The 27840-nt window shown below is 36.6% G+C and overlaps 1 protein-coding gene across 1 annotated transcript in view; it reads left to right on the top strand.

Annotated features, from left to right (window-relative positions):
• The window catches only part of CLSTN2 (calsyntenin 2), a 394899-nt gene that overhangs the window by 343623 nt on the left and 23436 nt on the right, over positions 1 to 27840 (top strand). The window contains exon 9 of the mRNA XM_075158151.1: positions 20699 to 20861. Within this exon, the coding sequence (XP_075014252.1) occupies positions 20699 to 20861 (163 nt within the window). The remainder of the gene's footprint in view (positions 1 to 20698; positions 20862 to 27840) is intronic.

Raw genomic sequence — 27840 nt, forward strand, 5'->3', positions numbered from 1 at the left:
TTTTTTTCAATATGCCATACACTAAATTTAAGGTACATTATTAATTTGTACAGCCAGTGATGCTGTCCTCTTAACCTAATCAGCAGCAGGAGTGCTAAAAGTTATCAATTCCTGTGCACCAAGGGATGGGTGGGTGTATTGCTGCGCGCTTGAGGGGAGCAATACACTGTTTGATGCTCTCATAGATTCACTTTGATAGTTGGCTGCCCCAGAGAATTGCCTTTTCTCTGACAATAAATTAGCTATGCTTTCAGCTGTGATTTCGGTATGACAGTGTAAATGTGATTTCTCACACTGAGTGCCTCCTGACTTCACACCCTTCAGACACGTTTATGTCATCATCAGGAAACACTTGATATACGAGCCCTTTCAGGAGCTTCAGAATCTTTTGTTGTAGAGCTAAAATGTGAGAAGATAAAAAGTGTTAAATGAAAAAATAATACTTAAAGCTATGATTCAGAAGATGCTTTGTCATACTTCAAGAGTAAGAGTAAATATTAGAGAAAAAAGAAATCTCAAAATGAGATAGAGATCTCCTCTACACACCTCCAGGTACAGATAGACGAGAGATACAGGGTTACATACCAAGATACTTATTTCGCATATATTCTTGGGATTTTAAATTATTTTTTTCATAAAAGGCAAACCTGAGAATTTTTTTTTTAAAAAGCAAATTTTTATTTTATTGTAATGGTTTCATCCATCACCCATTAATATCTGTAAGTCTGCTACTTACCTGAGTAAAAGGGAGAGGGAGGCATTTTTATGAGAACTTAATTTCCATAAAGTTTTCTGTACAAGTTTATCAAAAACCAGCCATCTCACATAATTTTCATTCACAGCATAGAAGTTAGGTTTCAGAAAGAACATGAGTCCACGTATTTCCTGTGCAATGGTATAAAGTAGCTCAGGCTTGGTGGCGCTACAGCGGATATTAATAACAAACCAAGCAGAGCAATCACTAGCCTTGGGCAAGTAAAGTAAATCCTGAGATAGTGCTGTAATGATACATGGGTATCATTCATTAATATTTTAAACATTCTTCAGTTGCTGAGTGTAATCTACCTATATGTCATGCTGTACATACATAAACCCAATTCTGATCTCAGTTTCATTGTTTAGAAGGAAGAGAAAAGGTCATACCACTGAAAATGTGTCTCGTGCATGCAAAATTCCTAATTTTAATAGCTGTAGTATATAGGGAATGACATAAGTTCTGTATCTAAGATTGGAATTAGACCTTGTGTGTTTCCATGTATCTTTTGGAGTTATCTACATTTATAATGATTTATGGGATTTATGGTCTTGATAGCAATGGATAGGCTAAATCAGAATTCTTTGGGGTGTTTTGGTATATAAGATAAGATGTATGTTCACTTTATGGTACACAGGAAAATTATTGGCCAGAGTTGCTTTTACTATTGATTTGGCTTACCTCTGTATGGTCATAATTACTTTTTAATACATAATCTGAAGAATGCTTATTACTGCATGATCACTTCATAGCCTTTTTTTTTCCTTATCCCTCTGCGTGCTTAATCTGTTTTATAAATTAATTTTTGGGTTCAGCACAGTGTCTTTGAATAGGGCACAAGTGATTTCCTGTCCCTGAATGGAATGTAGCAGCAAACGCTAAAATGGTGTTGTCGATCATGAATTGATGAGTACTTTACAAAAGAGGCAATGCAAATTCAATCTAATCTCTCCATGATGAGCAGTGCTTTTCAAAAAAGCATAAAGCTGGCTCCTGGGTCTGACTGAGAGTGTTGGAAGGGAGAAGAGTAGCCGTGAAGCAACAGCATGTGTTGAATATGAGGATCTCTGAATCGTAGAAGAGAGAAACCCAGATAGAGCTTTAGTTCTTGCTATGAAAACATAAAAATGAAAGAATTACTGGAAGATGCAGGGGGATGAGGTAGAGAGACAAGGGAGGAAAAGGCTGACCATAGATAGGAAGGAGAAAATCAGTGCAGAAAGTGGAGAGGAGAGCGGTTGATGCTGCCATACAAAGGTCTGTGCTTTGTTTCCAAAGAATAAATTTTTACTGAAGAATCACATCGTATCATTTTGGGGGAAGCAAACTGTGCTGCTGAGATACCCGAGGAAAACTGAATCACTTAGTATCTGCCGTTCCTTCTGTTGATTGTGAAGTTGCCATCAGCAGAATCACAGCAAAATGAGAAGGAACAAAACTGCAGATACATAAGCCGTTATTTCTTTTTGGCATTGAAGAAATCAAAAAGAAGTATCGGATGGGTAGTTCCATTTTGAGGGATATTTTCTTTTCAAAATTCTGCTGTGAGGGACAGAGTTTTCATCCCAAATTACCTTCTGACCCTGCCAAAGGTTCTAGGGATGTTAAGAGGGAATATCTGCTCTTGTTCCATATGAATTGGTTTGGGTCTATTGTAATATACTCAAGGGGACCATGTTGGACTTTTTGTTCTCAATATTCAGATTTTGTTTTCTTCTTTTTTCTTTAAAAAAGTGCTATACGATTTTGAAAACACCTGAACCATTTTTGCCACATTTTGACAAACATAAAAAGGCGTATTTTTCAGTGTTCTTTTTTTTTTTTTTTTGCAGAACCAGTTATTTCTGGTAAAATTACTATTCTAGCAATAGTAATTTTATCTTAGGAAGATGTCTGTAATCCAGCAGCCATCTTCCAATCAGCAAAACAGTGCTTCACAGGGAAAATTTCAGCCAGCTCAACTGTGAATAAATGTTTGAACTTTTAGATAATTACTTTAATGATATCCATAAAACTTTTAGGGTTTGTGCAACACTGATATTGAAAATTTCTTCCCACAGTCTATTTGTTTCATGTCCCTAATGTCAACCCAGAACTATTCTGGGATGCAGGCCCTCAATGCTGACTTGTTCCCTCCCATAAAAGCACCAAGAACACGATTGTGATGAGTACTGAAAGCAACCTATATACTGACTAAATAACAACGTTCTCTGGCAAAGTCACAAATATAGCTGATACCTAATTACCTCTGTATGGTATATAACATATAATCAGCCTGTCTGCAAAATGCCAGCTATGTAATTAAAGGCCCAGCAGTTACCGTTTCAGTAAAAACACTATGCATAATATTTGGGTTGTGTAATTTCCTGACTTATCTTTGAGTATAAATACAGAAGCATGGATATACAACCATTCTTCACTTTACAGAAATTATTAAGGTAGCCAAATATGACTCATTGCCATCTTTTATCTGCAATAAAAACAAAATAGCATTTGCTTTTCTCTGCATTCTGTCCTAATTACCTGCTGGAACTGAAGTAAATACAACACTAATCTGTATGGGGAAGGAGCGTCTATTTCTTATGTGTCTTTCTGCAGTTATAGCCACCTCCATATCAGACTGCAGCAATATTCAAAATTATTATAGTAGTGGGCTCCCATACGAATAACACTAAGTGATTCTCTGGAGACATCCTCTCAATGTAATGTGAGAGTTGTGTAAGAGCAAGAATTCTTTTCTCTCTGATTTGCACTGTGCACCTTCAACACAGCAAATATCTTTCAAGTAAATCGCCTTTCCCAAAATGTGCAAATCGTGAAAGGGTGTTTAATGCCTGTGTCAGCTCTTCTTCCCTTGCTGAGTACATTTAAAGCAACCCTTGCAAGCAGTGTCAAAACTTCCTTCACAGATAGCAAGCCTTTGAAGAGGGATTTGCCAGGTGATGGAAAGCCTTCAGAGAGCCAGCAGTACCACTTTCAGCAACAGAGAGGTCGTCAGCCCAGGGGAGTATTCTGGTTGGCTTTCTTCTGTGTGCAGACTACCCAACACAGGAATCCTGGTATTTTCCAGGTGGTAGGTGAGAACTGAGGTATCAAGACTGGAGATTTATTTCATGAATGAAAAACAGCACATAGCACTTCCTGTGGGATTTGAATAGATAAGGGGAGCCTAGTGCTTTGGTCTAACAAAGTGAGTGATGAGTGTAGGCGGGAATGTGTGAGAGGGAGGAGGAGGAGGAGGAGGTCTCTTCAGAATCCAGTTTTCAGAGCTAAGCCCAAGTGTTTCCCCTCAAAAGCAAACAAGCCACAACTAGCCTGTTTGCTTTGTCTCTGGAGTCTAGTTTGCATTAATCACACTCTCTGCACCTTCATAACATGTCTAAATAACTGACTGAAACAAGCATTATATTTGTTCAGACACCAACAGCAAGGGGAGGATATATCATCCTCTTTTGAACAGTGACAACCTCCTTTTTCTTAGTGCAACCTCCTTATGCTCAGTGAGAAAAAAATACTCAGTTATTGAATACCCTTCAGGAGTATGGCCAGACTTCTCAGCTGCCTGAAATCTCAGTCCTTGGAGCAGCAGGCAGTAAAGATGCCTGACTTAAATGTAACCTTTAACATTTGAGTATTAGTATTTCAGTTAGGTTTTTAGAAAGCAAACTGAAAAAAAAAGTATATTAATACTTGAAAGGCAATTGCAAAGGATAGGAGGGCTTGTTTTGTATTAACACTCATAGTCTTTTTTTAAATAAAGTATTATTAACATGCTGAAAAGTATTTCCTTGGTTTTCTAGCAAATAATACATGTTTCAGGAGGCTAGTTAAACGTGTATTTCATATAGTTTATGAGCAGAACTCCATTTGCAGACCATACATATTGCTGAACCCTCTGAAGAATAAAAAATAAGTTCATTGTAAATCTCTTAATAGAAATATCTAACAGGCAGAATCCCTGCACGTGTGATCTGAGCAGAAGGCAGATCCCAGAGATCAGAGAAAGTGGTTTAAATTCCAGATAAGATTCAAAGATGAATGATGGGGCCTCGTGAGTGAAATAAAGGAGAATTCTACATATGCTGTCTTGAAGTGGGAATAAATTCACAGACCAAAAGCTCATTTCAACTGTCTTCGAAGATAGTATGCTCAAAAGCCCACACTTCTTTTCAATTTTGGTTATACATCAAATTTAGAAAGGTCATTAATAATGCAAGAATGTAAAACTAACAAAATTTGGGCCTCAATGTACATGAAAACGTTATGCCTAACCTATTTGGTCACTTCTCATTGATCTATTCATGATCATAACGTGTACCTTTTGGAAATAAAACAGTTCCATGCTTTGTAAAAGCATTGATAGTCAAAATTCAAAAATCTAATTGAAAACTTCGATAAAATAATGTCAATCAGATTTCAGTTCTCAGACTATGAAACAAATGAGGTATTTAGACTATTTCAGTTAGGTAGGAGGTCAAAGGATCTGGTCGTTTCCATTTTTTTTCCTTAATGTTATTCTTACTTGTTAAGTGGCAATAATGTGTTCAGTTTGTGAATAATTCTCAAAGACATTATCTCCCTAAGTCTTCACATTTTTTAATCTCCGATCATATATATAGACATTTAGAGATATAACATTTATAGCCGTTTCTGTAATGTAAAGAGATGTTTAACAGAAAATTTATACTGACAAATCATAGTGTAGGTCAATATCTAGCATATAAATAAATTAAAAAAATCATATAAGCCCTTTAAAGTTGGAGGCAGAAAATTAAGCTTGTAATATTTATTCTGGGTAAGCATTTGGTTGTTCTTATCCCTCAGATTCAGTTAGATAAGGGTTGATTCAACTTGATTTTAAAAAAAGTCACCATGTTTCATTATTAGGTAGAAAGTGCATTCATCTGAGAATACTGATCATTCTTTCCATTTAGCAAGAAGCTGTTTCCCACCCTGATAGGACCAAGGAAAGAGTTTATTGAGCCTGACAAGCTGCAGCATTTCATGGTGGGAGGTATAATGCCTCTTTCTTCCCTTTCTTTTCCTGCCCTCCGCAGCAGTAGATTTCAAAGGGCAAATCCGTGCTGACAGTGGCCATGCTGCATTCCCAAAGCAAAGTTCTTTGCATTATCCTAAACAGTTTTATTTATTCTTTTATATGTGCAGTTAACTCATTTGTGGAATGTTGGTATGGTCTGCAAATAAATAGCAGTAACCATCATATTAACTGCTAGATCTCAGAGCACCTTATAAAGACCGTCAGCCTAACTGTCCCCTTTGAGATGGGAAACACTTGGAAGCAGTGAGCATGTCCAGTAGAACACTGCTTTTAGTTTGTCTGCTAAAAAGGTATGAATGGGTAGGATGATCTTTTGCATAAAATTGACAAAGAGCATAATTCAAGTTCCCACGTTAATAGGACTGGGATATTATAATTATTTTCATCCATAAATATTACATATACAGCAACTGATCAAAAAACCCACATAGATTGCTTTTCTAGATCATCTTCTGGCTTTGGTAATAGGAGGAGCTTCCACTGGCCAAATACCATTCTACAAAGAGTAAATTCTTCTTGTGCCAATACAGATTTTTCAAGGGTACCTAAAACTTTTCCAAACAAGGGAAGCTGATGGCTTATTTGAAAACAATATGAGGTTAGCATTATTCATTCTTGTTTTAGCATTATTTAAGCTAAATTTAATTTTAGACTGTAGCTTGTATTACTCGCTGATGTGAAGAAGGTGGTAATGGTAGAGCATGGACATAAAGGGTAGCAATGAGTTTGGTGGTTCCTCTCTGTGTATTTTTATTTTTTATTACTGACTTAGCACTACAAATTAGCTAAAAGCAAGTAATGTGAATGAGATTTAAAATTTGGTAAGTATTCATTTTATAAATTATTTGGGGTTTTTTAATACAGATTTATGAGCCTTAGTAATAACCTCCATAGTATGTAGTGTTTCAAATGGGTCCTAGTTCTCCTAAGTTTAGTGGCATCCATTAGTATATTTTCCCCTGAAATACACAAAATATTTGTTTCTGTAAGATATTTGCCATAACTCTTTGTCTGCTTATTTGGTGTATTTTTGAGCAGGAATTGCAGAGGAAATGTTATGTGGTCTCATATTATTAGCGTATATTTAGGTTTGTGCAGTATGTATGGAGTTCCTGTCTGATGATGAATAGACCTCTTAGCCTTCTCTAACCTGAAAGCATTATGTGACTTTTCCCAGGAGCAATGCTACAAATATGGGAGTGCCACACTTAAGCTGTCATTTGGCATTTGACTAAGATGTGTCTAGTTTGAAAAACTGCGATAAGCATTATATTAGAGTGAGAAGCTGAGAAAGCTTGTTATGGCTTAAGGACTGCACATGGTATACTTAGATAATGCAGGGCTTTGTTTTTTCCATTTTGCTGAAACGTAATTGCAAAGTTTTATAATGGTTTAATGCTGTATACAGTTAAATTAACTCTGAAGTTGAACTTTTGTTATTGTATAATGAATGTAAACAGACAGTAAATGCATTTTTCTTGATCATACTATGTGCTTGTTTTCAAGAGGTGAGATCACGTTGGGGTCACCTCAGCCTAGCTCAAGACCCTAAATTTGGACCTCCATTTTAACTGCCTAATGTTGTCACTAAAAGAGCATTTGAAGATTTCCTGTTGATGAAACCTGAGGAGACTGGAGGTCTCTTTGAAAGTCTTCAAAGTAATATACTTTTTTCTATTGACTCCACAGGGAATTTAGCTACCTGTTTTATGAAAAGGAGACATGCTTAACATGTAGATCCAACTTTAGCACCTAAATTAGGTAAATGAAATCATTGCCCCTTCCTCTAGCCCCAGGTGGCTTGTGGCCTGTATATTTATTTTTATAATCCATAAAGACAAGAGAGAAGGAGCTATAAAGTGTATGGGTGAAAACTATCATCACTCAGTCAAAGAGATCGGAAAGCATGTAATTGGTCATAACTGGTTAGGGTTAGTTCAGTGTGAAAAGCTAAGCGGAAATTGCCTACTTTAGCTGTGGGCAATACAGAGTTTATCTACTTCTGATAAACACTACTCTATATATAGTTTACTCACCTTTTAATTTCCTGCTACTCTGTTGATGAATGAATGTGCAATTCAAAAATATTCATCTGAGTATCCTTAAAGAAAAATGTTTTGGTTTTGTAAGGATGCAGGATTTTAACAGATCCAGTGAGCTCATGATCTGTTGACAAATTCTGAGTGGTTCTTTTGAGATTTACAGAAGTTCTGTGATGTCAGGAACATCAGCCATAAAACTTCAACCGGATGCTGTATAAGCCTCAAATGTATGCTGTATAACATTTGGAAAACTAGTTTGAAGGAAAAGCCAGCATGCATAATTATGCTACAAAATTGAGTTTGAACTCATACCTTGTTGTGATACTGATGTGCAAAGTGAATCCTGAGTATTCACTGTGGGTTCTTTTGTTTTAATATTCTACCATGTTACATTTTATTTTGTTTTGGCAACAACTTCTGTGTAGAATGCGCATGGAAATGAATGAATTTATGGAAGAGTTGTATTTGTCCTAATGAAGATTTTAAATTTTTTAGCCACTGCTAAAGGAATACTTTATAAAATGCTAAGAAGAAAGTCTGATGACTGTGGGCTTTTTTTGTACAATGAACATTTTCTGATACCTAGTAGGCTCTTCCTCCTCAAGAGGGCTGAAAACGAAAGTTATCTAATACTCCTTTGAGGTCACTAATTCTGACAAACAGTTGGCTACTAAGTGCTGTTTGACCTGACATCAGGGTACTCTTCTGCCTTTTGTCGGTTCATGATCAAGTGGTCTTAATTAATAGAAAAAAGGGGAAGGAAAAAAAAGGAAAAAAGTAAAAGAATACTACCAGTATGAGTTACTGTTCAGTAAAGCTTTCTGTTAAAGGTAATGAGTATTATAAGAACAAAAAGCAGCCAAAATGGAAACCCTTTATTATTATTATTATTATTTAGACAACAGTAGAGAAAGTTGCTAACTGCTTATTTAACTGGTCTACTCACCTCCTGGCTTTCTAACTTTGAAGTCAGTGCTGCCTCCTAATTTCTGACAGCCTTATGAGAAGGGAATATTGCTTCTGAAACAGGTTGCCACTTCAACTGCACCCATTATATACTCTCATTTAAAGAGCACCCCTCAGCCTAGAAAGCCTGGAGAGAGGGGTGGCCCAATTCAGAACACCATGTTCAAATAATGTTCACTAGGCTTATTTATTTGAGGGGGAGAGAGGCGTTTAATGACCAGGAAAAATTTCCTTACTGATGAAGAATAATCAATATGTTACTTCCTAATCCCATGACTATTTCTTTATGGGATCATTATAACAGTTTATACAAATTATTTTACCTTATATTACCTACCAAGACTTTGTCATTAAGTAGCTGAAGAAATATCAATAATAGTTTTATTTAATAGTATAGTTAACAGTTACCAGTTTTCTGGTAGCTATGTTTCACTTCAATAGTTTAGTTTCAATTTCAGTCCAACTCGGCTACTAACTATTTAGTTTCTGAAAACTTTTTGTATCTTTTTGGATGCTCTCAAAATTTCTCTTTTTTTAGCAGTTTTAAATCGATTTGTTCTGATACAAGCTGTGAAAGTAGGCTGAAATCTTTACAACTAGAATAAGAGACTCACAACTGGTAGAATACTACAAATTGGTCTAAGAAAATATTCACATTGATAGGAGCTGTTTGGGGTTTATTCATTTTAGTGATTATACCATGTTGACATTTTGATAACAATGTTCCCTTTTTATTTTAAAACATTGGAAATCCGTAACTATTCTGCAAATCTGTTTTCAAATTTATTTCACTCTGGATTGTAATAAGAAAAAACAAAGTCTGTGTGCGTATGTATGCATATGCATATTTATATATATTATACATTCATACATATATCTGTACAACTAAAAGCTAGAAAGTATGGAATCACTGAATTGTTTTTAACACATCCTGCCCCACCCTCTCATCTCTCAATCTTACAGTACTGTAAAAGTCTTTAGGTACGGTACAGAGTAGTCTAGTCTTTTCTAAGAGTAAGACAGGAGAAGAATCTATCCAGGTGAATAGCCAGATATATATTTCAAGATAGAATGGTTTCCGATGGAAAAGGGCCAGCAGTAATATCATGCAAGATCTTATCAGGGGAACACAAAATGAGAAGCTCAAAGAGATGTCTTTATTTTTTTCCCCCTCCTTTCTTTTTCTACAGTTAATGAATAGAGGTTTACCATTAGATTTTTTAATTCCTTTCAGTTTATATACTTTGAAGGTTGGTTTGCAGATGACTCAAATGTCATATGGTTGGAATAAAGTTGGCTTCATTAAATGATGGAGTAATAGAGTGGATGTTGTGATTACAAAAGAGGACACACAATACTGTGATGAAAGACGGTGATTTACTCTGCCTGGAAGAATGCCAACAGCACAAGGGAGACTTAGAAAATCTGTCTGGCAAAGAGGTCAATGCTACAATTAACATCCTCTCTCTAGCATATGGGGCAGGTAGTTTAGACAAAAACAGAAAATAAATCTTAGAAAACTCAGAGTCAGATCTATATACTTACCTCTTTTAAACTGAGGATGATACACAAATCAGATTAAAACTAACTCACAGTGATAAAACATTTGCCTCAGTTGCCACAGGGTGACTGCAGTGTCTTTGTTCACCCTCTTTGAGATGAAAGACATTTGCTGTGTCAGTCAACCTCAATAAAATACACTACAGAGCTCTGCGAGATTCAGTTTTTAATCTCAGGAAAATCAGAGATCAAAACATGTCTTACATCTGTAAGTCTGGTACTAAATACAGACTCTCCTCTTTTAGGTGCTTGCTCTTCCTTCTACATTCATTTGAATGTACATGGAGGGGAAAGGGCTGAAGAGAGAGAGAAAGGATTGCTTTTATTTGTCACTACAAGGTAAATAGGCATTTCTGATAAAATGCAACAAGGCGTTTCCTATGGGAACATCAGTAGCTGTAAAGAAGTATACTCGGCAAGCATGCTATATAAATGCATTTTCAGGAATTAGTTTTGGACCAATTGGTATTGTTGGGGTATTTCTCAAGAGAAGAAAATTATTAAAAGAGGATACTTCCCTCACCAAATTTTCTGAATGATTTAATGGACATTCACACTACTGTTTGACATGTTAAATAAACCAGACTGCATAATAAGTATCAGAACTCAGGGTATTCTAATAACATATGCTACCTATATTTTCTTAAGAATACCAAACAAATCTTAGGGCTGTTTCCTAAACAGTCTGTGAAAATTTGTTTTTTTAAGTGAAAGTAAATGTCTAAATTGTATAAACATTAAGCAGAAGAAAAAACATGGGCTAGACAGTGAGTAAACAGTTGAAAACATCAGTTTGGAAGGACTGTGATTAGGTATGTACTTATTTGCATATAGGATTTACTTGAGCAAGGTACATGAGAAAATCCATTAGTTTTATATTCAGTAAGTTGTACTGAATAGTTTGTATTGAAATACTTGTTTTATAAGGTATACAAAATATAATTTTAAAACAATCAGCATTAAACTGCATTATCTTTTCAATTAGTGACATTATAAGGACAAAGAAGTGCCTCCCAATCCTTCAGTTCCTCTGTTTCAAAATATACTGACATGGAAGATGTCTTCTGCTTTGCTTAGCTTCCTAAATAAGGTGTCAATATAGTGACATCTGAAGAGAGTTTTAGGGCCATTGTTTTCAGGGTTTCATATTGTCTGTCTATGGGCGTGTAACTGGTGCCTCATTTAGGAGCTTGGACTTGCTCCGCTGTCAGTAGAGCCTTGAGAAGGAGATTCCTGCGGCTCTCGCCCACCTTAATATAATCCCAAGAGTTTCTCTTCCTTTTGTGCATGCAACCAGAGGTAGGGAATACAAGCCGTGTTTCTAGTTTCCTCACCGAAAGTCCTATGAGGAAGCAATAACTTGCTTAGAAGTTGTCTAAGGAGCAGAGAAGTCTCTCTTTTGCTTCCTTCACTGGTTAATGTTCTTTTGATACTTAGTTGAGGTTCCAGAAAGAAGTGATTAATTTGCATAATGTTCAATCTCCTTTATGCTAGGACTGATGATACACATTCCTTTTCAACTGCAGAATGACATGGCAATAAAATGCACAGATCAGAAGATACGCTGCTTTAAGGACTTTGGAAGCTAGTTTTAAAAGAAATAAATTTAAAACACAAATATAGAAGAATGTTTATTTAATTTTCCAAATTCTCTCCCCATATATGAAGCTGACATAACATCAGCATATGTATTAGAGAAATCCAAGTTCTGATACAGAGAGTCGCTATGGAAAAGCTTCCTCACAAAGGAGTACAAATTACTCCATGTAACGATCACTACTGCTAACAACTGGAAGAGTGGTGATGCTCTAGTCTCATAAGCATAAAAGCATTGGTCCAGAGCAAAGCAATCTGGTTGGGGTTTTTTTTCCTTCACTGCCTGCCATCAGCTGTCAGAATTCAGGAACTTGCTCAGAGAGACTTTGTGATCAAATTCGAGCAGGGCTATGCAGGCTAAGGTTCAAACTGCACGTTTTATGTGGAGGTTAAGTGTGCAACAGTATTCTTATGGAAAAAACACTGAACTTGTAGACTGTGATGATGCTTTTCCATGTATCACCCATTAATTTAACTGGTGGGAGTATATTGATTCCTTCTTTTCCCATATACAGTGTATTTTTCTTTCAGCTTGCCTTAATTACTACATACATACTGTATTTATTGCCACTTCAGAGGCAGGGCACATTGATTTTACAGACAGGGAAAAAAGTGTCATGTGAGGGAGCTGCTAAAGGATAAATGTAGAAAGGGAAACCCAAAGAGATTATTTTAAAAGACCCCAGTATATCATATGAATATTTTAGAGCTTTATTAAAGTTTTCTAATGAGGTTGTGGAGATATTGGGGACATATTTGCCATCTGCACAGCTCCACTTAGTGGTCAAGAATATACTGACCCTTTGCCACAAATGTTTTAAACCTTTTCTCTTTCAGCAATGCTTAGATTAATTAAAGCCAACACGTGGCAAATATCTGTCCTAATGCACAGAGCCTATCACTGAGGTAGAATAAATAATGCTACAAGACATAACAATTTATATTACTGGATTAATTCGATTAGTCTGTGTTTGCACTTTGCTTTTGTTTATTTTCAGTAGTTCTTCCCCAAAATGAATATGCTGCTAGATTATATTGTAACACAGAGCCAACTTAAAATGCATATCTGTTGATTCTCACAAAAGCAATTTTTTACTATAAAGTCTGCATATTCACAGCAGAAATACATTTTTGTTCATTATTGTAGAAAAAAGAAATGCACTAGGTAACCCAGGTATCCAATGAAGTAAGCACATCCTGAATACTGAATATCTGCGTATTGAATTACATACTTGCAGTCTACACTAGGACATTTTTAGCAGTATATCTTTTGTTCTTGGTGGTGATGGGATAATTAAAAAAAAAAACCCACAAAGAAATCATAAGATGCTTATAGGCAATGAGAAAAAGAGATAAAAAGTCAACTGTGTAACTTGTTTCCCTATGTCACTTAATCAGCTTTTGCAGGTAGCTCAGCTACTGAAATTTAAGGCAAAGATTTATTAGAAGAGAGAGCAGCAGAGTTATAGCAAAAGCAGTGCCCTAAGGTATATTCTTTTCTTTTTTTAAACTAACATGCCTTAATTGTAGAAGTCTGTGGATGAGAATTGACAATAGGAAAACAATTAAGGTACTAAATGAGTTTCTAAAGTAACAGATAAAAGCTCATTCAACAACGTCTTTAAAGTTCCCATTCATCAGAAACAACAGTTACAAACCCCAGAGTGGGACAGCGGAAAGCCTTTTCTATGCTCTCATTTGGATTGCCTTCACGCAAAACTCACCAATCTTGTGCAGAATGAGTACACTGCCTAAAACTCTTAAGAAATATTATTTTTATTTTGCATATGTAAATTTACACCATTTTTCTTTAAAAAATTGCAAATATATGTAACTTTTGACTTTTACTTGGAATCCACTGCCAGATGTTTCCAAATTAATATCTTTTTCAGGCTTGCTTCCTTACAGTGGCAGTATTCCTTAGGTCCCTATTAAAGGTGTAATGAAATTGTTTTTCAGACCCTTTAAGTCTGTTGCCTTTGAGCTCCCTGTTTGTATGCAGTACAGTGCTTTCTCTCAGTGCTATAAAAATATATCAAAAATATATAATAAAAATATTTTGTTCTAAATATATTAAAAAATTTCTATCAAAACATATTGGAACCATTTAAATGTCTATTTAGTGTCACCAACAGAAAAGAACAATGCCATAATTTGTGAATTTTTACAAAGCTCTTTTGGAAAGGATTATTTTGGAGATGGAAAGAAAACCGTGGTATTTTTTAAACTCAATAATATCCCTCTCCCCATCCAAATATCATCTGCGTTCTGTACTCTGAATAAGGGTAATGGGTGCCATGCCTTGAAGCAGATTTACAAAGCATGTGGCTGCTTTCAGAACAGGGCAGAGGGTTTGATCTGGGTGCTGCAACTGAGTGGATAATGCTAATGCCTTTAAGCATAAGATCAAAGAGAGATTCCCTGCATTTGTTGTCTTCTTTATTGAAGTGAGATGAAAATGCAGAGCCTGAGTTGTCTCTGCATGTTTACAAAGTTTTCACAGTAATGACCTCCATCAGGTCTATCGTGACATGCTTGCAAATAAGGAAAACATTCCATTGTTACGGTTTTTGTGTAAGTACTGTACATATTCTGTACAGGAGCATACAAAGGGTTTGAGGTAAATGTTTTGCTTGCTGAAGGACTTGCAGATTTATAAATATAGTAAATGTACATCCAAAGAGAAAACGTTGCTGTTAATAAAAGCATAACAATGATTAATAATATTAATTAATAAGTGTGATAATAATTCAACCTCTTAATGAAGATATGATGTGCTGCAACTCTTTGTTAGTGGAAACAGTGCCTTCTTCACCTTCTGTTGACTTTGCATTTTTCTAGATACGCACAATCATTGGAGAGGACATTTGTCCATTTGAATCAGTTAATAAGACTGGAATTAAGCCTGATTTGTATGAAAGTTAGTGAAAGAATGTGACCCAGTCAGCTGACTCGTTTCTTAGCAATATATTTTAACAAAAACAAAACAGAAAGGGTGGGGGAAAGGACCAGAATAAAAAAAAAAAAAGCTCCAATGGTATTGAATTTATTGTTTTGATAACAATTAATATTTAAGGTGCTATAATAGATTAAATGCTGAAGGTAAAAAGATAAAATGCTAAAACTCATAGCAAGGGGAAAGAGTAATAGAGGTACTCGAGAAAAAGATGTTTGAAAGACAGATGGGAGAGCTGTGTATCGGAGGGATATAAGCATAAGGGGGTTACCTAGAGGAAAAATTCCTCTATTGCTGCTTGCAAATACTTGGAAAATTCTTTCAGAAAAGAAAACTTAGCTTAACTTGAAGTGTTTACCACTCTGCTGATACTAGCCAAATCACAATGAAAGAAAAGATGGAAAAGAACACTCCAGTTAGGTTGAAAGAATTTTAGCATTTTCAAATGAAATTGTTGCAGTTTGTACCTTCACCTTGTTGTTTATTTGGTTTTTTTTTTAATTTTATTTTCTCTTTTATGTCTGAAGTATGTTTACAATGAAATATCGTGACTGATGAAAACCAATAATTTGGGATTTTTTTTCCCACAGAGAATGTAGGATTTGGAGTGGTTTATTTCTAAAAGGGAATTTAAAAAATCTGTTTTGCAAAGCAGTTCTGTTCTATTCTTGTGAGCTTCCCAGTTCACATTAGTAGTCAGCAATTAACAGAAGAGAAGTATTGTGAAGCTGGCACTAGGTAATCAAGAGTGGAACAAAGGAAGCGACAATGTCTGTGGGGTAGGGCATACTAAGAGGCCTTGCTTAGCCAGAATTTGTTCTGCCTCCACCAAGGTATAGCTTTTCCAAAAGCATGAAGCTAATTTGGAAGAGGACTTGCATTCTTGTTATGTAGTTACAAACACCTCCGTACTAGAATATGTGCACTTTGTGCAGTCCATTGGAGTAGCCAGTAGTTTGGTTCTGAAATGAATGCACAGATTTTATTCTCTAGACTCTCTAGACTTTTACTTCTCATCAAAGCTGGTATAAATATAGAACATCTTCTAATCTTTATGTGAAAGGAGTGCAAACTTAAAATAAAGCCTTATACATTTGTCATCCTTTAAAGAGGATCTGATTCATAAACATCCATGTTGCCAGCATCAATGACAAATGATACCCAGTTTTTCAAAACATGGTGAAATGTGCATGTAGAAATAATGTCTACATAACCTCCCCCAAATATGTCATGGTAGGAGTTGTTTGTGTAAGAAAGTCATCACACATCAGAGCATGGAGACATCTTATGCACCTTTCAAGAACTTTGGAGGGGTTGGTCTTTCTTTTTCAATATGTGGCCAGAGGAAGACGGTGGTAGCGTTGCTGCTGTACCTCATAGCCTGGTGGTTACAGCAGTCACCTTTAAGATAGCAAACCTGAATTGTAACTCCTGTTGCTAAGAGGATTTAGACATCTCCCATATTTAAGAAGAATGCCACATCAGAGGGACGCTGTTTCCCTTCTATCACCTGTAGTATAATGGTGTTTATGGAATCAGAATTGTAATTTAGCTGGCAAGAGACCTCAGGAGGTCTCTGGCCCAACCTCCTCCTCAAAGCAGGGGCAGCTATGAGCTTGGACCAGGTTGCTCAGGCCTTTATCCAGACAGGTCTTGAAAAATCTCCAAGGATGGAGGCACAACCTCACTGGGCAGCCTGCTCTACTGCTTGACTGTCCACATGGTGAAATGAAGGCTTACTTTATACCCAGTCTGAACCTGTCTTGTTTCAATTTATGTCCGTTGTCTCTTTGTCGCAGCATGCACCACTTTGAAAAGCCTGTCTCTGTCTCCCTGGTAACTTCTCCCTAGGCACTGGAAGGCTGCTGTTACCGTCCCCCTAACGCTGCCCCACTCCAGGCTGAACAAGCCCAGTTCCCTCAGCCCCTCCTCACGGGGCAAGAGCCGGCCATTTTGTTGGCTGTCCGCCGAATTGACTCCAGTTTATCAAAGTATTTCTTGTATTCAGGGGTCCAAAACTAGGCACAGTATGTTAGATGTGGTCTAATGAATGCTGAGTAAGAGCAGATGTTGAGAGGTTCAGAGCATGTTAAGACACTACACAAGGCATCAAGAAGTGAACAGAGTGGCATGCTCTGTTTGTTAGAGCTGGATTAAGGTGCTTTCTTCGAACAACCTATAGAAAATAACAGTTCAGACCACGGAGGCAGAAAGGAGGAGTTTGTATCTCATACCTGCACTAAGTAGTGCTATTTGTAGTAAGTAGAGAGCTTTCCTTGCCTTCCTTTTCTTCTTTCTTCTTACTGCTTTTTTGTGGATGTTTGAGTGTATTCTGAGAACACTTCCTCAGCAAAGTCACACAAACCAGAAAGATGGAAGCAATATCTGCTTTCTCAGCTCTAAAGGGATAGACTCAAAGTACGCACTGAGTAGCGCTGACAGGATGAGCAGAGTTTTTTGCATGGTCAGCTGAACGTTACTTAAGGGACTTTCAGGAAGCTAGTCAGAGGGTTGCGAACATGTGTGGCCCTTCAGTATTGAACTAAGACACTGGGACACTTCTCAAAGTACAAGTTCTCTTTGTGTATGTAGTCAAACAGGTGAAAGATCCATTTTGCATGAGTATGCCCCAGCTGACCTAAGTGAGACTAAAAAAGCAGTAAGCTGTAAAGCGCGTGTTCTCATGTGTGCATGCCTAGCCCTTATGTACAAAGCCATAAAAAGAGACATTTTGCAGACCAACAAAGTCTGTTTCTAAGCACCATGTGCTTCTCAGACCAAAGTACTTTGGTTTCAGTCCATTCCTAAGCATTCCGGTATAAAACAGAAAAATCTCTTGCATTCTTCATCAGAAGATGCTAAGAGCTTTAATGTCTTGGGAAACTTACTTCATAAGATTTATATTGAGTCTGTTTTCATCTGTTTCATAAAAGCATATTCCAATGCAATGGCTTGTAACCAGCACTAAGACTTCAAGCTGGTTAATTCACTATGATTTGATTAATACATTTCAGAGGCAGACTGACATGATAGAGTGATTAGACCAACCCAGCCATCCAGCAGTCTTTGAAAGGCAAGCTTACTCATCTGTAATTTTATCTCATTAGGATAGCTTTATAAATCAGATTTTTTTAAAATAAAGCTCTTACTTGAGATGATTAAAATTTCTTTATTTGCCAAACTAGTATATTTTATAATTTTATTTTCATGGCTTCACTGCAATCATATTACATTCCATTGCCACTCTGGAATGCATGCAGGCTAAAAATTGGCTTCCTATGTTAAGAAGGTGAAGAAGGTGTCTGAAATGACAGCATAACAAATTACACTCCACAATTATTTATTTCATTATTTTGTTGCCTGTGAAATGGCCAGGCATGAAATACTACCTGCTGCTGGGTGACTGGGATGTATTCCAGTGTTTTTAAATAATTTTATTGTTTCCTTGTAGAATATTTGTTTTTTACACTGGGACCCAGTACAGATACTTAAAGATCTTTTGATGAAATATACATGTGTCTGTGTATCTAAGCTGTATTGAAATCATATGACAATTAAGCACCTGACCAACATAGGTGCTTTTGAAATCTGAGGAAGCACCAAGCTGAGACTTGAAGTGCCTAAATTCCCTTTAAAATAAGATATGATGTGTTTATGTGTTGAAATTTAAGGAAAAGAATGCAAGTGATGGCTTGAGAACTTCACCAAGCTGTGTACACTTGCACCATCTTATGTTCCAGAATGTATCAGAAAAAATAAAGGTTAATAAGTACTTTGTCTAGTGTGGACGTCTCAGTTGGACACCTACATTTTTCGTGGAAGCACTCGAGCCAGTTGCTGAAGTCTTGAATTGTGGAATTTATGTAGTCTTGTGTTTCCAGAAAGCATTTTCTTTGAAAAATGTAGCTGCCCTGTTGGTCAGTCAATAGAGTAATCAGACTAGCTACACATTATCATGCTCTTTGTGTATATGAAATCCCAAAATGTTTGGGTTTGCGATATTAAAGTGCTCTTGCTTTGGTTAAATATGAGGAGGATTGCTCACTCATTTAATAGCACTTGGGGCATCCCAAATGATGCAGTTTAGGGTTGCAAAACAGAAATACTCTGGAACAGTTCTCTGAAGAGTGTCAAGTATTAACGCCTGTAGTTTTTGTCATGCAAGGTCTCTCAAACTCAGGCCCATCATTCATTTTGTTTTATATAAAATGTCTGACACACACGGCTGTGATGCATCACATTCTAATGATCAGGTCAGGAAACTCGGCAAGCTGTTTTTCTTGAAAGGGAGGACTGCATAATACTGTTCGTGATTGCTGTTTGTTCAATAAAGTTTTCAGTCTTCCAATTTATTTACTTTCAATTTTGGTTTCAGTTCATTTAACCTTCAGAAAACATTTGTGCTGTCTACTGCTTACAAAAGGAAGGCTCTAGCAGCCCCTTGCTGCATTTATCTCTTGCTGAGGAGCTATGATGTCTGCAGTAATAAATGTATCCGTTTGAAATAGAAGTGATTAAGTTCTTGTTGAAATGTCTTCTGGAACAAAACATTAGCTTTTGCTTTCAAAGGGCAGATATTGCAGCAGATAGCACTTAACCTGGCCAAGGACAAAGTGTTATATTTAAACATCACTTTTCTGCTTGCCTTTATGAAACAGCAAGGATATCTGCATTCAAGCACTTCCATTTCTTAATACATCAAACCAAATATCTCTACAGAATTGAAAGCAGCATGATTGTAACTACTGCTTTATTTTTAAAAACAGCCCACCCATCCTACCAATTTGCTGTGATTTATTCCTTTAAACTTTTAAATCTGAAAGACACAACAAAGGAAAAAAGAATTGGGCAGGCATTGATGTTTACACACTAGACTGCTGTCTTCAGAGGCACTGGTTCAGCCAGCTGTACATTTCTGAACTAAAACTGAATTTGACCATCTTGCAGTAATCCCTGGTTGTCCAGCTCGGAAGGTCATGAGATTTGACACTAATATTGTCATCTTGAAAGTATGTTGTAACTGTGGCCGTTGCTTTTCAAAGCTGATGTATATCAGTGAAACGATACAGATCCTCATTTTGCCGGCTATCTAGGAAAAAGCTCAAGGCCAAAAGATGGAGCACAGAGAAGATTTGAGTTTCCTGCCCAAATGAGGTAGACACATAGACTACTTGTCCGTCTGTGTGTATACAGAGCACAACAGAGGTCCTTCTAGCACTGTGGAGGTCCTGATGCATTGCATAGAATTTTCTAAGTACTAATGCAATAAGTTAATAATGACAATTGAATCAAATCATTGATAATAACTCGTCAATCTAGTACTAAGTGCTATATATTTTCTTAATTTGAAGCTAATAGGGATCCCCAGTAACTATGCCAATACATCCCAAGTATGCATCTCTTAGAGTTTTGTATTCTCAATAGTCAATATAGACATTAAGAAACTAATATTATGTATTAACAAATGTGAAAATACAGAGCAAATACCAAATTGTCTGATTTTTCTGTTTTATCCATGCCTTGTTTTCAAAGAGTGTGTTTTAAGATGCCTGTATTTACCAAATATATTCTGCAAGTATACCACAAGTATTTATCAACATTGTTTTAACTTTCATTAATTTTAGTGGTGTATAAATTGCAATGTTATTTTTTTGCTATGTGTGGAATTTGGAAACAATACAATTTAAAAAACATATGGGATATAAAAATTAGTCACCTGACAATAAGTGCTAATTAATATTTTTCTCTTGCATTCTGTCTTTCAGATTTGTGATAAAGAATGGCATTACTATGTTGTCAATGTTGAGTTTCCCGTTGTTACGTTATACATGGATGGAACAACATATGAACCTTACCTTGTGACCAATGATTGGCCTATCCACCCTTCACACATAGCCATGCAGCTGACAGTTGGTGCTTGTTGGCAAGGTAATATGAGAGCAAATAGTAGGCAGTAGAATTATGAATTCAGACCAAAAAGAATCTTATTTGTCTCGCTGATTGCATAGTAGATAAATTACTAAAAGGTTGCTGGTATAAAATCAGAAGTAAATCCAGAGTTAATAATGAATCAAGTCCAAGGATAAAATGGATGGGACATTAACAGGCTTTGCATTTCTATCATCTAAAGAAGTGTTGAATACAGTTTGTGTATTCAATGTGAAAGATTGTCATCTTTATCTTTTGTCTTCACTTCTTTTAATTGTTTCCCTTGTTCTCCAGCTTTAAGCAAGCTATCTAAATATTACTCTAAAGAACTCCAGCTATCTCCTTTCAATCTCTGCCTCAAATTTCTTTCATAACTCATGGCCCGATCCTGCACTCTTCACATTGGATGTATATCACCAGTAATTCCACTGATTTAATCAATTCACCCTGTTATACACCAGATGTAACAGAGAGAATAAAATAAAACCAAAAGTCACAACCCCAGAGCCATACTTCTATGGGCCTTTGGTTAAATATTAGTTTTTCCTGTTTTCTACCCTTTATAATCCTGCTCTTCTCATTCTTTTTTCTGGTCCTTATGCCACTGTTTCTTTTTCTGTTCTCTGCTTACACGTGAAGCAGTCCTCCTCTTCTGCTCATCTGCCTTTGTAAAGTTGTCTGCATTACCCTTCCATGTTGATTTTCTATTTATGCACTGTGTCTTGTTTTCACTTAAGACAAAGTATGAAGTATAATTAGGAAAAAATGCTTTAACACAGATTATGTTTCTTCTCTACTCTTTAATTATTACCTTGTTTACCAGTTTGATCTCTACTCATTTACAATGTGTTATCTGCAAAATTTGGACATCTTATGCATGGCAGAGCTGTTCAGTGTAAATAGTATTAGAAGCAAATCCAGCTGTTAGATTATGAACACCTTGGGGTAAAGATCCAATCTTTACTTTCATGACAACATGCAGAATAAAGCCACACTAATCCTAAAAACAAGATTTGATAAGTTTTGAATATTGATCACTGAGATAGGTGTTATGATAGCTAGCTAATCAGCATGACACTAATCCCATATATTTGTAAAAGTATAGACTGATTCTTGTCTAACTGGTATTTGCATGGTATATGTGTAGGCTTCTGTCTCTATGGGATGAACTTTAGGTGTATGGGAATTTTTCATTGATGTTAAATATATAACAGAATACATTTAATTTTACTCTAAGGTGTTAATATTCTAAGGGTGTTTTTTTTTTTTTAGCTAAAAGTACGTAGTGAAATACCTATCAAACTCTTCAGAAACCAGAACTTCCATTTAGCCAGTAGTTTACTGGAATGAATAGTTGACAGATTGATTTGATTTACATGAATTTTCTTTTAGCTTGATCTGGGTTTTTTTCTTATGTAGTTTTGGTGCAGTATTTTTAAATCAAAGTTTCAGAGTTAACAAATGCAGATGTAATTCGTGAGTGGAGTAAATTCAGTTCTTTCCAGACACGAGAAAATGCCATAGGGACTGTGAATAATCACTGAGTATTGCCTTCTGAAAAATCAGCATTTCTCAGTAGCTGTGCTAAAGAAATTTTATTTTAATCCCTTACTTCATGTGTATTTCTAGGTTCTTCTGCATAGGTCTACATAAATATTTTTGTGCATTATTTGTATTACTTCTGCCCCTTAACTTCTTTCATTCATACATTGTGTTTTTATCACTCTCTACTAGCAATCTTTAGGGTTTTTTTTTCCTAAAAGCCTCAGCATTGGTTGGAATCCACTCCCCTCAGCCCTCACCTGAATCTCATGTTAATCATCATGCAGGTGCCAAGTTTTGAGAACTGAGGAGTAGTAACTTTATCTGTGGAACATGCGGTGTAGAAGCAAAAGCTATGCCAGTTTTGCCACAGTGCTCCATCTGTGGGTTTCATCTACCTCCAAGGCAGCTGAATACAATAGGGACAATCTTGGTTCCTTTGCATCTTTGTCTCTTTATCTCAGATTGGTAAGAGAAAGAATTAAGGTAAAACTTCTCATGTAGGCTCACAATAAATTTAGACCACAGACTATATTTAGTATTTAAGCTGTTAAACAAACAGAAAGTTGCGATTGTTTTCAGACATTTTTAGCTTTGCCTTGAATAATTTGATGGCTTAATGAATAACCATTCAGAATAAGATTCTTCTTTTTTGATTTAAACTGATTTATACTGATTTAAACTGATTAAACACCTGATTTAAATTACTGAAATTTTACCTATCGATGCTGTCAATGTTTACTGCAAGATTATGTTATTGCTATTTTAATAGTGTGAGAATTGGAGCTCATCAAAAGTATAAACAAATTTTCCATCGCGTGAAAATGTCAAGATTTAGCTAAGATAGTGTGCTAAAGATTCTGATAAACTATCATGTGTCAGGCAAAAAGGTGAACTTTTAATGCTTATATGAAACAAGATTTTCCTTTTGTTAATAAGATTCAGCACTCTACTTCAGTCTGTGGAATTGTAATTATTCAACATATAAACCCAATCTATTCTGTTCAAAATGTTAATTCTCAAAATCCATATATTTCAAGAAAAGGTGGATCTATCAAACAAATAATTTGACTATAAATAGTTTCAGTGAAACTATTAACTGGGTCTACTTAGGGTAACGCATTTTGGCCAGTAAGAATAGTCTAAACCTTTACATTTTCAAAGCATTAGAAAACTGCTTTACAACCATCTACTGTTTATTTCAGTAAAAATATGCAGTGATTTTGGTGTTGTAAGCCATTCAGGGGAGTCCTCGTTAAGACAATATGAGGAGTTTCTAGCTCTGATTTGCTCGACTATTTCCTTCCCTTTTCATCAAAGCACTGGCTTTGGTGAAAGAATAGGAACACAAGCTCTAACCTCTTCCTTCAGAAAGGACAAGACCTTTTTTTCTGTCTTTACTAAACCATTTTATAGTTCTGAGTCCATTTATCAAAGTCAAATTATTTAAAAAACGATCTCAACACAGACAACTAAATGAACCAGAAGAAATAACATTCCTTTTTCTTACCACACCAATTCTGATTTGCTCACAACAAAAAGTAAGTCATCGTGACTGTGGGGCAGCTGGAGAACTGGTGAGGAGCAGGAAGAGCATATTTAGAGGGCAAAGCGAAAAATCAAGAACAAAAAGAATTGTAATTTACTCTGTTAGCACTAATAGGAAAATCTGCTACTGCTACGAAGGATTTGCCCTTTCATATATGACAATTTTCAGTTCTGGTCTGGAAATGGGGAATTGTTCTGCTGCTTCTCTAGGAATCTGAGAATCCTCCAGGTTATGAGACAAGTGACTCTTTCAGCCCTGGTCTTTTCATCGCTTACACTGGTACTCGTCCTGAGGTTACGTAGCAAGTATCATGCTTGCACCTACCTCTTGTCTTTCTCAGAGTTATGTCATGCAGGTGTCTCGGGCACAGAAAGAGAATTCTTTTCTTTGAGATTAATATTTCCTATTATTAACATTTCAATTCCAGAGTAACTCTTTTCTGACTTTCACAGCCTTGTTTATAGCATCCATTATGAAAAGTTAGGTTAGTGAAATACAAGAGCAGTTTAAGTTCAGTGCTGTTCTCCTGAATCTAACATGAAAACAAACAAAATGTGCAATCTTTCAGGCTTACATGATAAATTTAAACTTTAGCCTATGATGTGCTCAGAGTCCCATTTGCATCAAACCATTTGCCGCCTTTTTTTTTTTTTTTTGACAACAGCATTCCAGTTGTAATGGGCAAGTCTCTTCTACGTCTTTACCCTTGCCTTGGCAGTGTAAAAAGCATGCCTGATTTGTTTGTTCCTGATTTTATGCAATATTTCTTTAAATAATGTAAGTTGAGTGCTAGGACTCTCCTAAAAGGAGGAAAAATTAGCCTTTTCCTGAAGAGCAGGGTCTTGTCTAGGGGGCAAGAGTATTGGAGGCAGAAGTTAGGGTCTAGTGTGTGGATGGCAGCCTGGAGACAAGCAGAGAGTGAAGGTGGCTGAAAGAGCAGAGAGCCAGGCTTTAAAGGCGGTAGAAGAGAACCTTCCTAGAGTCTGTCAGGCACTGGGGAAAGTTTACTGCAACCCAGGAAGTCTCCGGATTACCTAAAACCAATCCTGGGGGATAGTTTCCAGCTTTAACGACACATTGGGCATGAGGAAAGTTGTATAAAAAAATCTTTTTTACATTTTGTTCTGGCGTAATCAATATGAATTTTCTCTCCTTAAAATTAGGTATTCTGGATGTTACTCTAGTATAATTTTCCTTTTTTAATTTAGAAACCTTTGTTCTTTCTTCAGGGAGCTCATTAAAGGGAAGATCTAGGCAGAGCTACCTCACTGATTTAGGGTACTGTCACAATCGTTAGCATAGAGTTAATTGGTTTTTATTTTGTGTAGTTCATGTTTAATGCTGCTATACTTTAGGGGGAGTAGTTTATTTGAGGGTGGGAGTTAAAGCATTACCTTCAGGCTAAACTCTTTGTGTTGATTCAATTACATGTGACCCAAGAGCAGTGACAGCTGGAGACAGAAATTCCTGAACCTGTTGCAGCCTATCTCCAACAGAGTGCCAGTCTTCATGCATGGCAAATCCTAACTTACTTCTTAGCTCTGATTTCAGTGACACTAGGCCTGGAAAAAGGTAATACTGACTATCGAGCTAAGCAAACCAGACTCTTAGTGACCTAACTGAGGGCGGAAATGAACAGTTTGGAGTGCTAGTACAGCTGTTCCTGAAATGAGGCCTTTATGTACCCTGGTAAAGTTTGACAGCTTTCTCTACAGATACTTAGGGTTAGAGGATATAACTTAAACTTCTTTAAAAAGCCTTTTTTGTTCACATCAGTGGTTTCACAGATGATTGTCAAGGGTGTGATTTTGATGTAGATGGTTATTTAGGTTCAAAGTGCTGTTCTGTCTCTAATGGTGAAAGAAATTTTGAGGCAAAATTACTCTTTCTCAAGGGTATCTAAAATTGACTTGCTTGTATGTGTGCTTCCCAGAACAAAAGAGAACATGTGGGAAGCGTGACCCTGGCACTGTCTCTGAACCCCTACCTCCCTGAATGAATGTTAGAAGCAGACATGGTCCATCGGGATAGGAGAGAGCTCCTCAAGACTCAGCTTCGGCTCTCATTTCTACTCTCTTCTTCTCTAGCAATAAAAATACTCTAGCTTTGCCCTTCCAGCTCAAGATTCTCGAGCGCTTTCCAAACAATGAAGAGGTAACACAGTTCTGTAGCAAGGAAGTAGAATTACCCTTACTCTGTGAGGATAAAGAGCAGTATAAAGAGGGTAAGTGATTTTTCCTCAAGTCACTTAAAAAAATCTGCATCACAGCAAGAATAGAATCAGACTTCCTGATCAACCACAAAATTGTTCTTATTCTCCCTTTTAGCTTTTGCAATCCTGTTTCGTTCTCCTGAGCAATACAAACAAATTAAGGTTAGCTTATCCTGAAGCTGACTTTCTGGGAGTTTAGTGTAGTCAGTTCTCCTCTGAGTTCATTATTTTTGATTCAGTTTATCTGAGGACATAGCAAATGGACCCTTTTACAGAGTGAGAAATTTCTTCCATTAAACCAAGGTTCATAGGTTCCCACTCTGATCCCTTTATTGCTAAATGTTCTGTGGCAAAGGCAGCTAGAAGGAGGGAGCAAGTTACATGATTTGGTAATCTAATCATCTTTTGTACCACAGGCTGCAAACAGACTTCTTCCAGGTTTCTCTGAAAAGATAAAGTCTTGAATTCATACTCTTTTCCTCCCAAAATGGTTTGTTTCTTTATGTATCATTCCCAAAGTCCTGTCAGGAAAGTAGCGACACAAGTTAATGACTTGTCACAAGGTTATATTGTAGCTTACCATGACTGTAAGTCATTATTTCTAATAAGGCCACCCTTTCTGGAGTGCTGCAGCTTCACAGTGTAATGATGCTGGCCACATTGCGCAGGGGAAGGTCTTTAGGAGAAGCCGGTCAATAGGCAAACTTTGTTATCATGAATATAGCAGAACTACTATTGTAGTTCCTGTTTTCTAAGCAATTTCTGTTTTCTATTCTATTTTTCTTTTGTATTCTCCTGCCATTTTCCTCTTTTCTTAACCTAGGCTGGAGACCAGTTTTTTCATAGAGTCCTTCTGTGGAATAACCTTATTAACCTTATATGTCAGCACTCTGCTGACATATCAATCACAACGTTGCAGTCAGAGAACTGACTTACTATTCAAGGCCAGAAGAATGGTAAGATTTAAAAGTTGGAGAGGGATCAGATCAATGAGAGACAAATACACTGTGGGCAGTGTAGCAGCAGCAGCCTGTATCACTCAACCTTGGACTTCCCCCAGAAATAAATTAAGATATTTAACAGATAAAGATTACTCCCTACTGTGCATTCTAACACCAGTGGATCATGCCTTGGGGGCTGACATAGCTTGCACCAACCTGAGGCCTCAGTGGAGTGATACAAGCAAACAAACTAATGCAAGACCATGTAGGTAGATTTCAACATAATGTGATGCTGTATATCTGTGTACTGGTGCTTCCGTTAGTACAGCAGTGTTCTCTCTGTATTACCCTTCTCATCAAAAACAAGATGGAGCGGATTTCAATGCACTTCAGAGATCTTTGCTGGAATTTTAGCTGTAGCAGAAATACAAACACATGTGGAAGGTTAGTTTAGGAGGGTGTTTGCTTGGTGAGCTGAATTTGCATTCAAATCTGTCGCTAATTCAGCATAGATATATGTCCCTTATTTAATTGAATTTCTGCACTGGGGACTATGCACCAGCACAAGAATGTTATTTGGAGAATAAGAATATAGTTTTTTGGGCAACATTAATGTCACTTGGGCTGTGATCTACTTTAAGATATATAAGATTGCAACATTTTTCTGTGATTGTCATAATTTCCCACAGTTCCCCTAGAAATAACAAAAATGTATTGGCTTAATTGTGAGAGATT

The sequence above is a fragment of the Calonectris borealis genome, chromosome 9 (assembly GCF_964195595.1).
Source record: "Calonectris borealis chromosome 9, bCalBor7.hap1.2, whole genome shotgun sequence".
Lineage (NCBI taxonomy): Eukaryota > Metazoa > Chordata > Aves > Procellariiformes > Procellariidae > Calonectris > Calonectris borealis.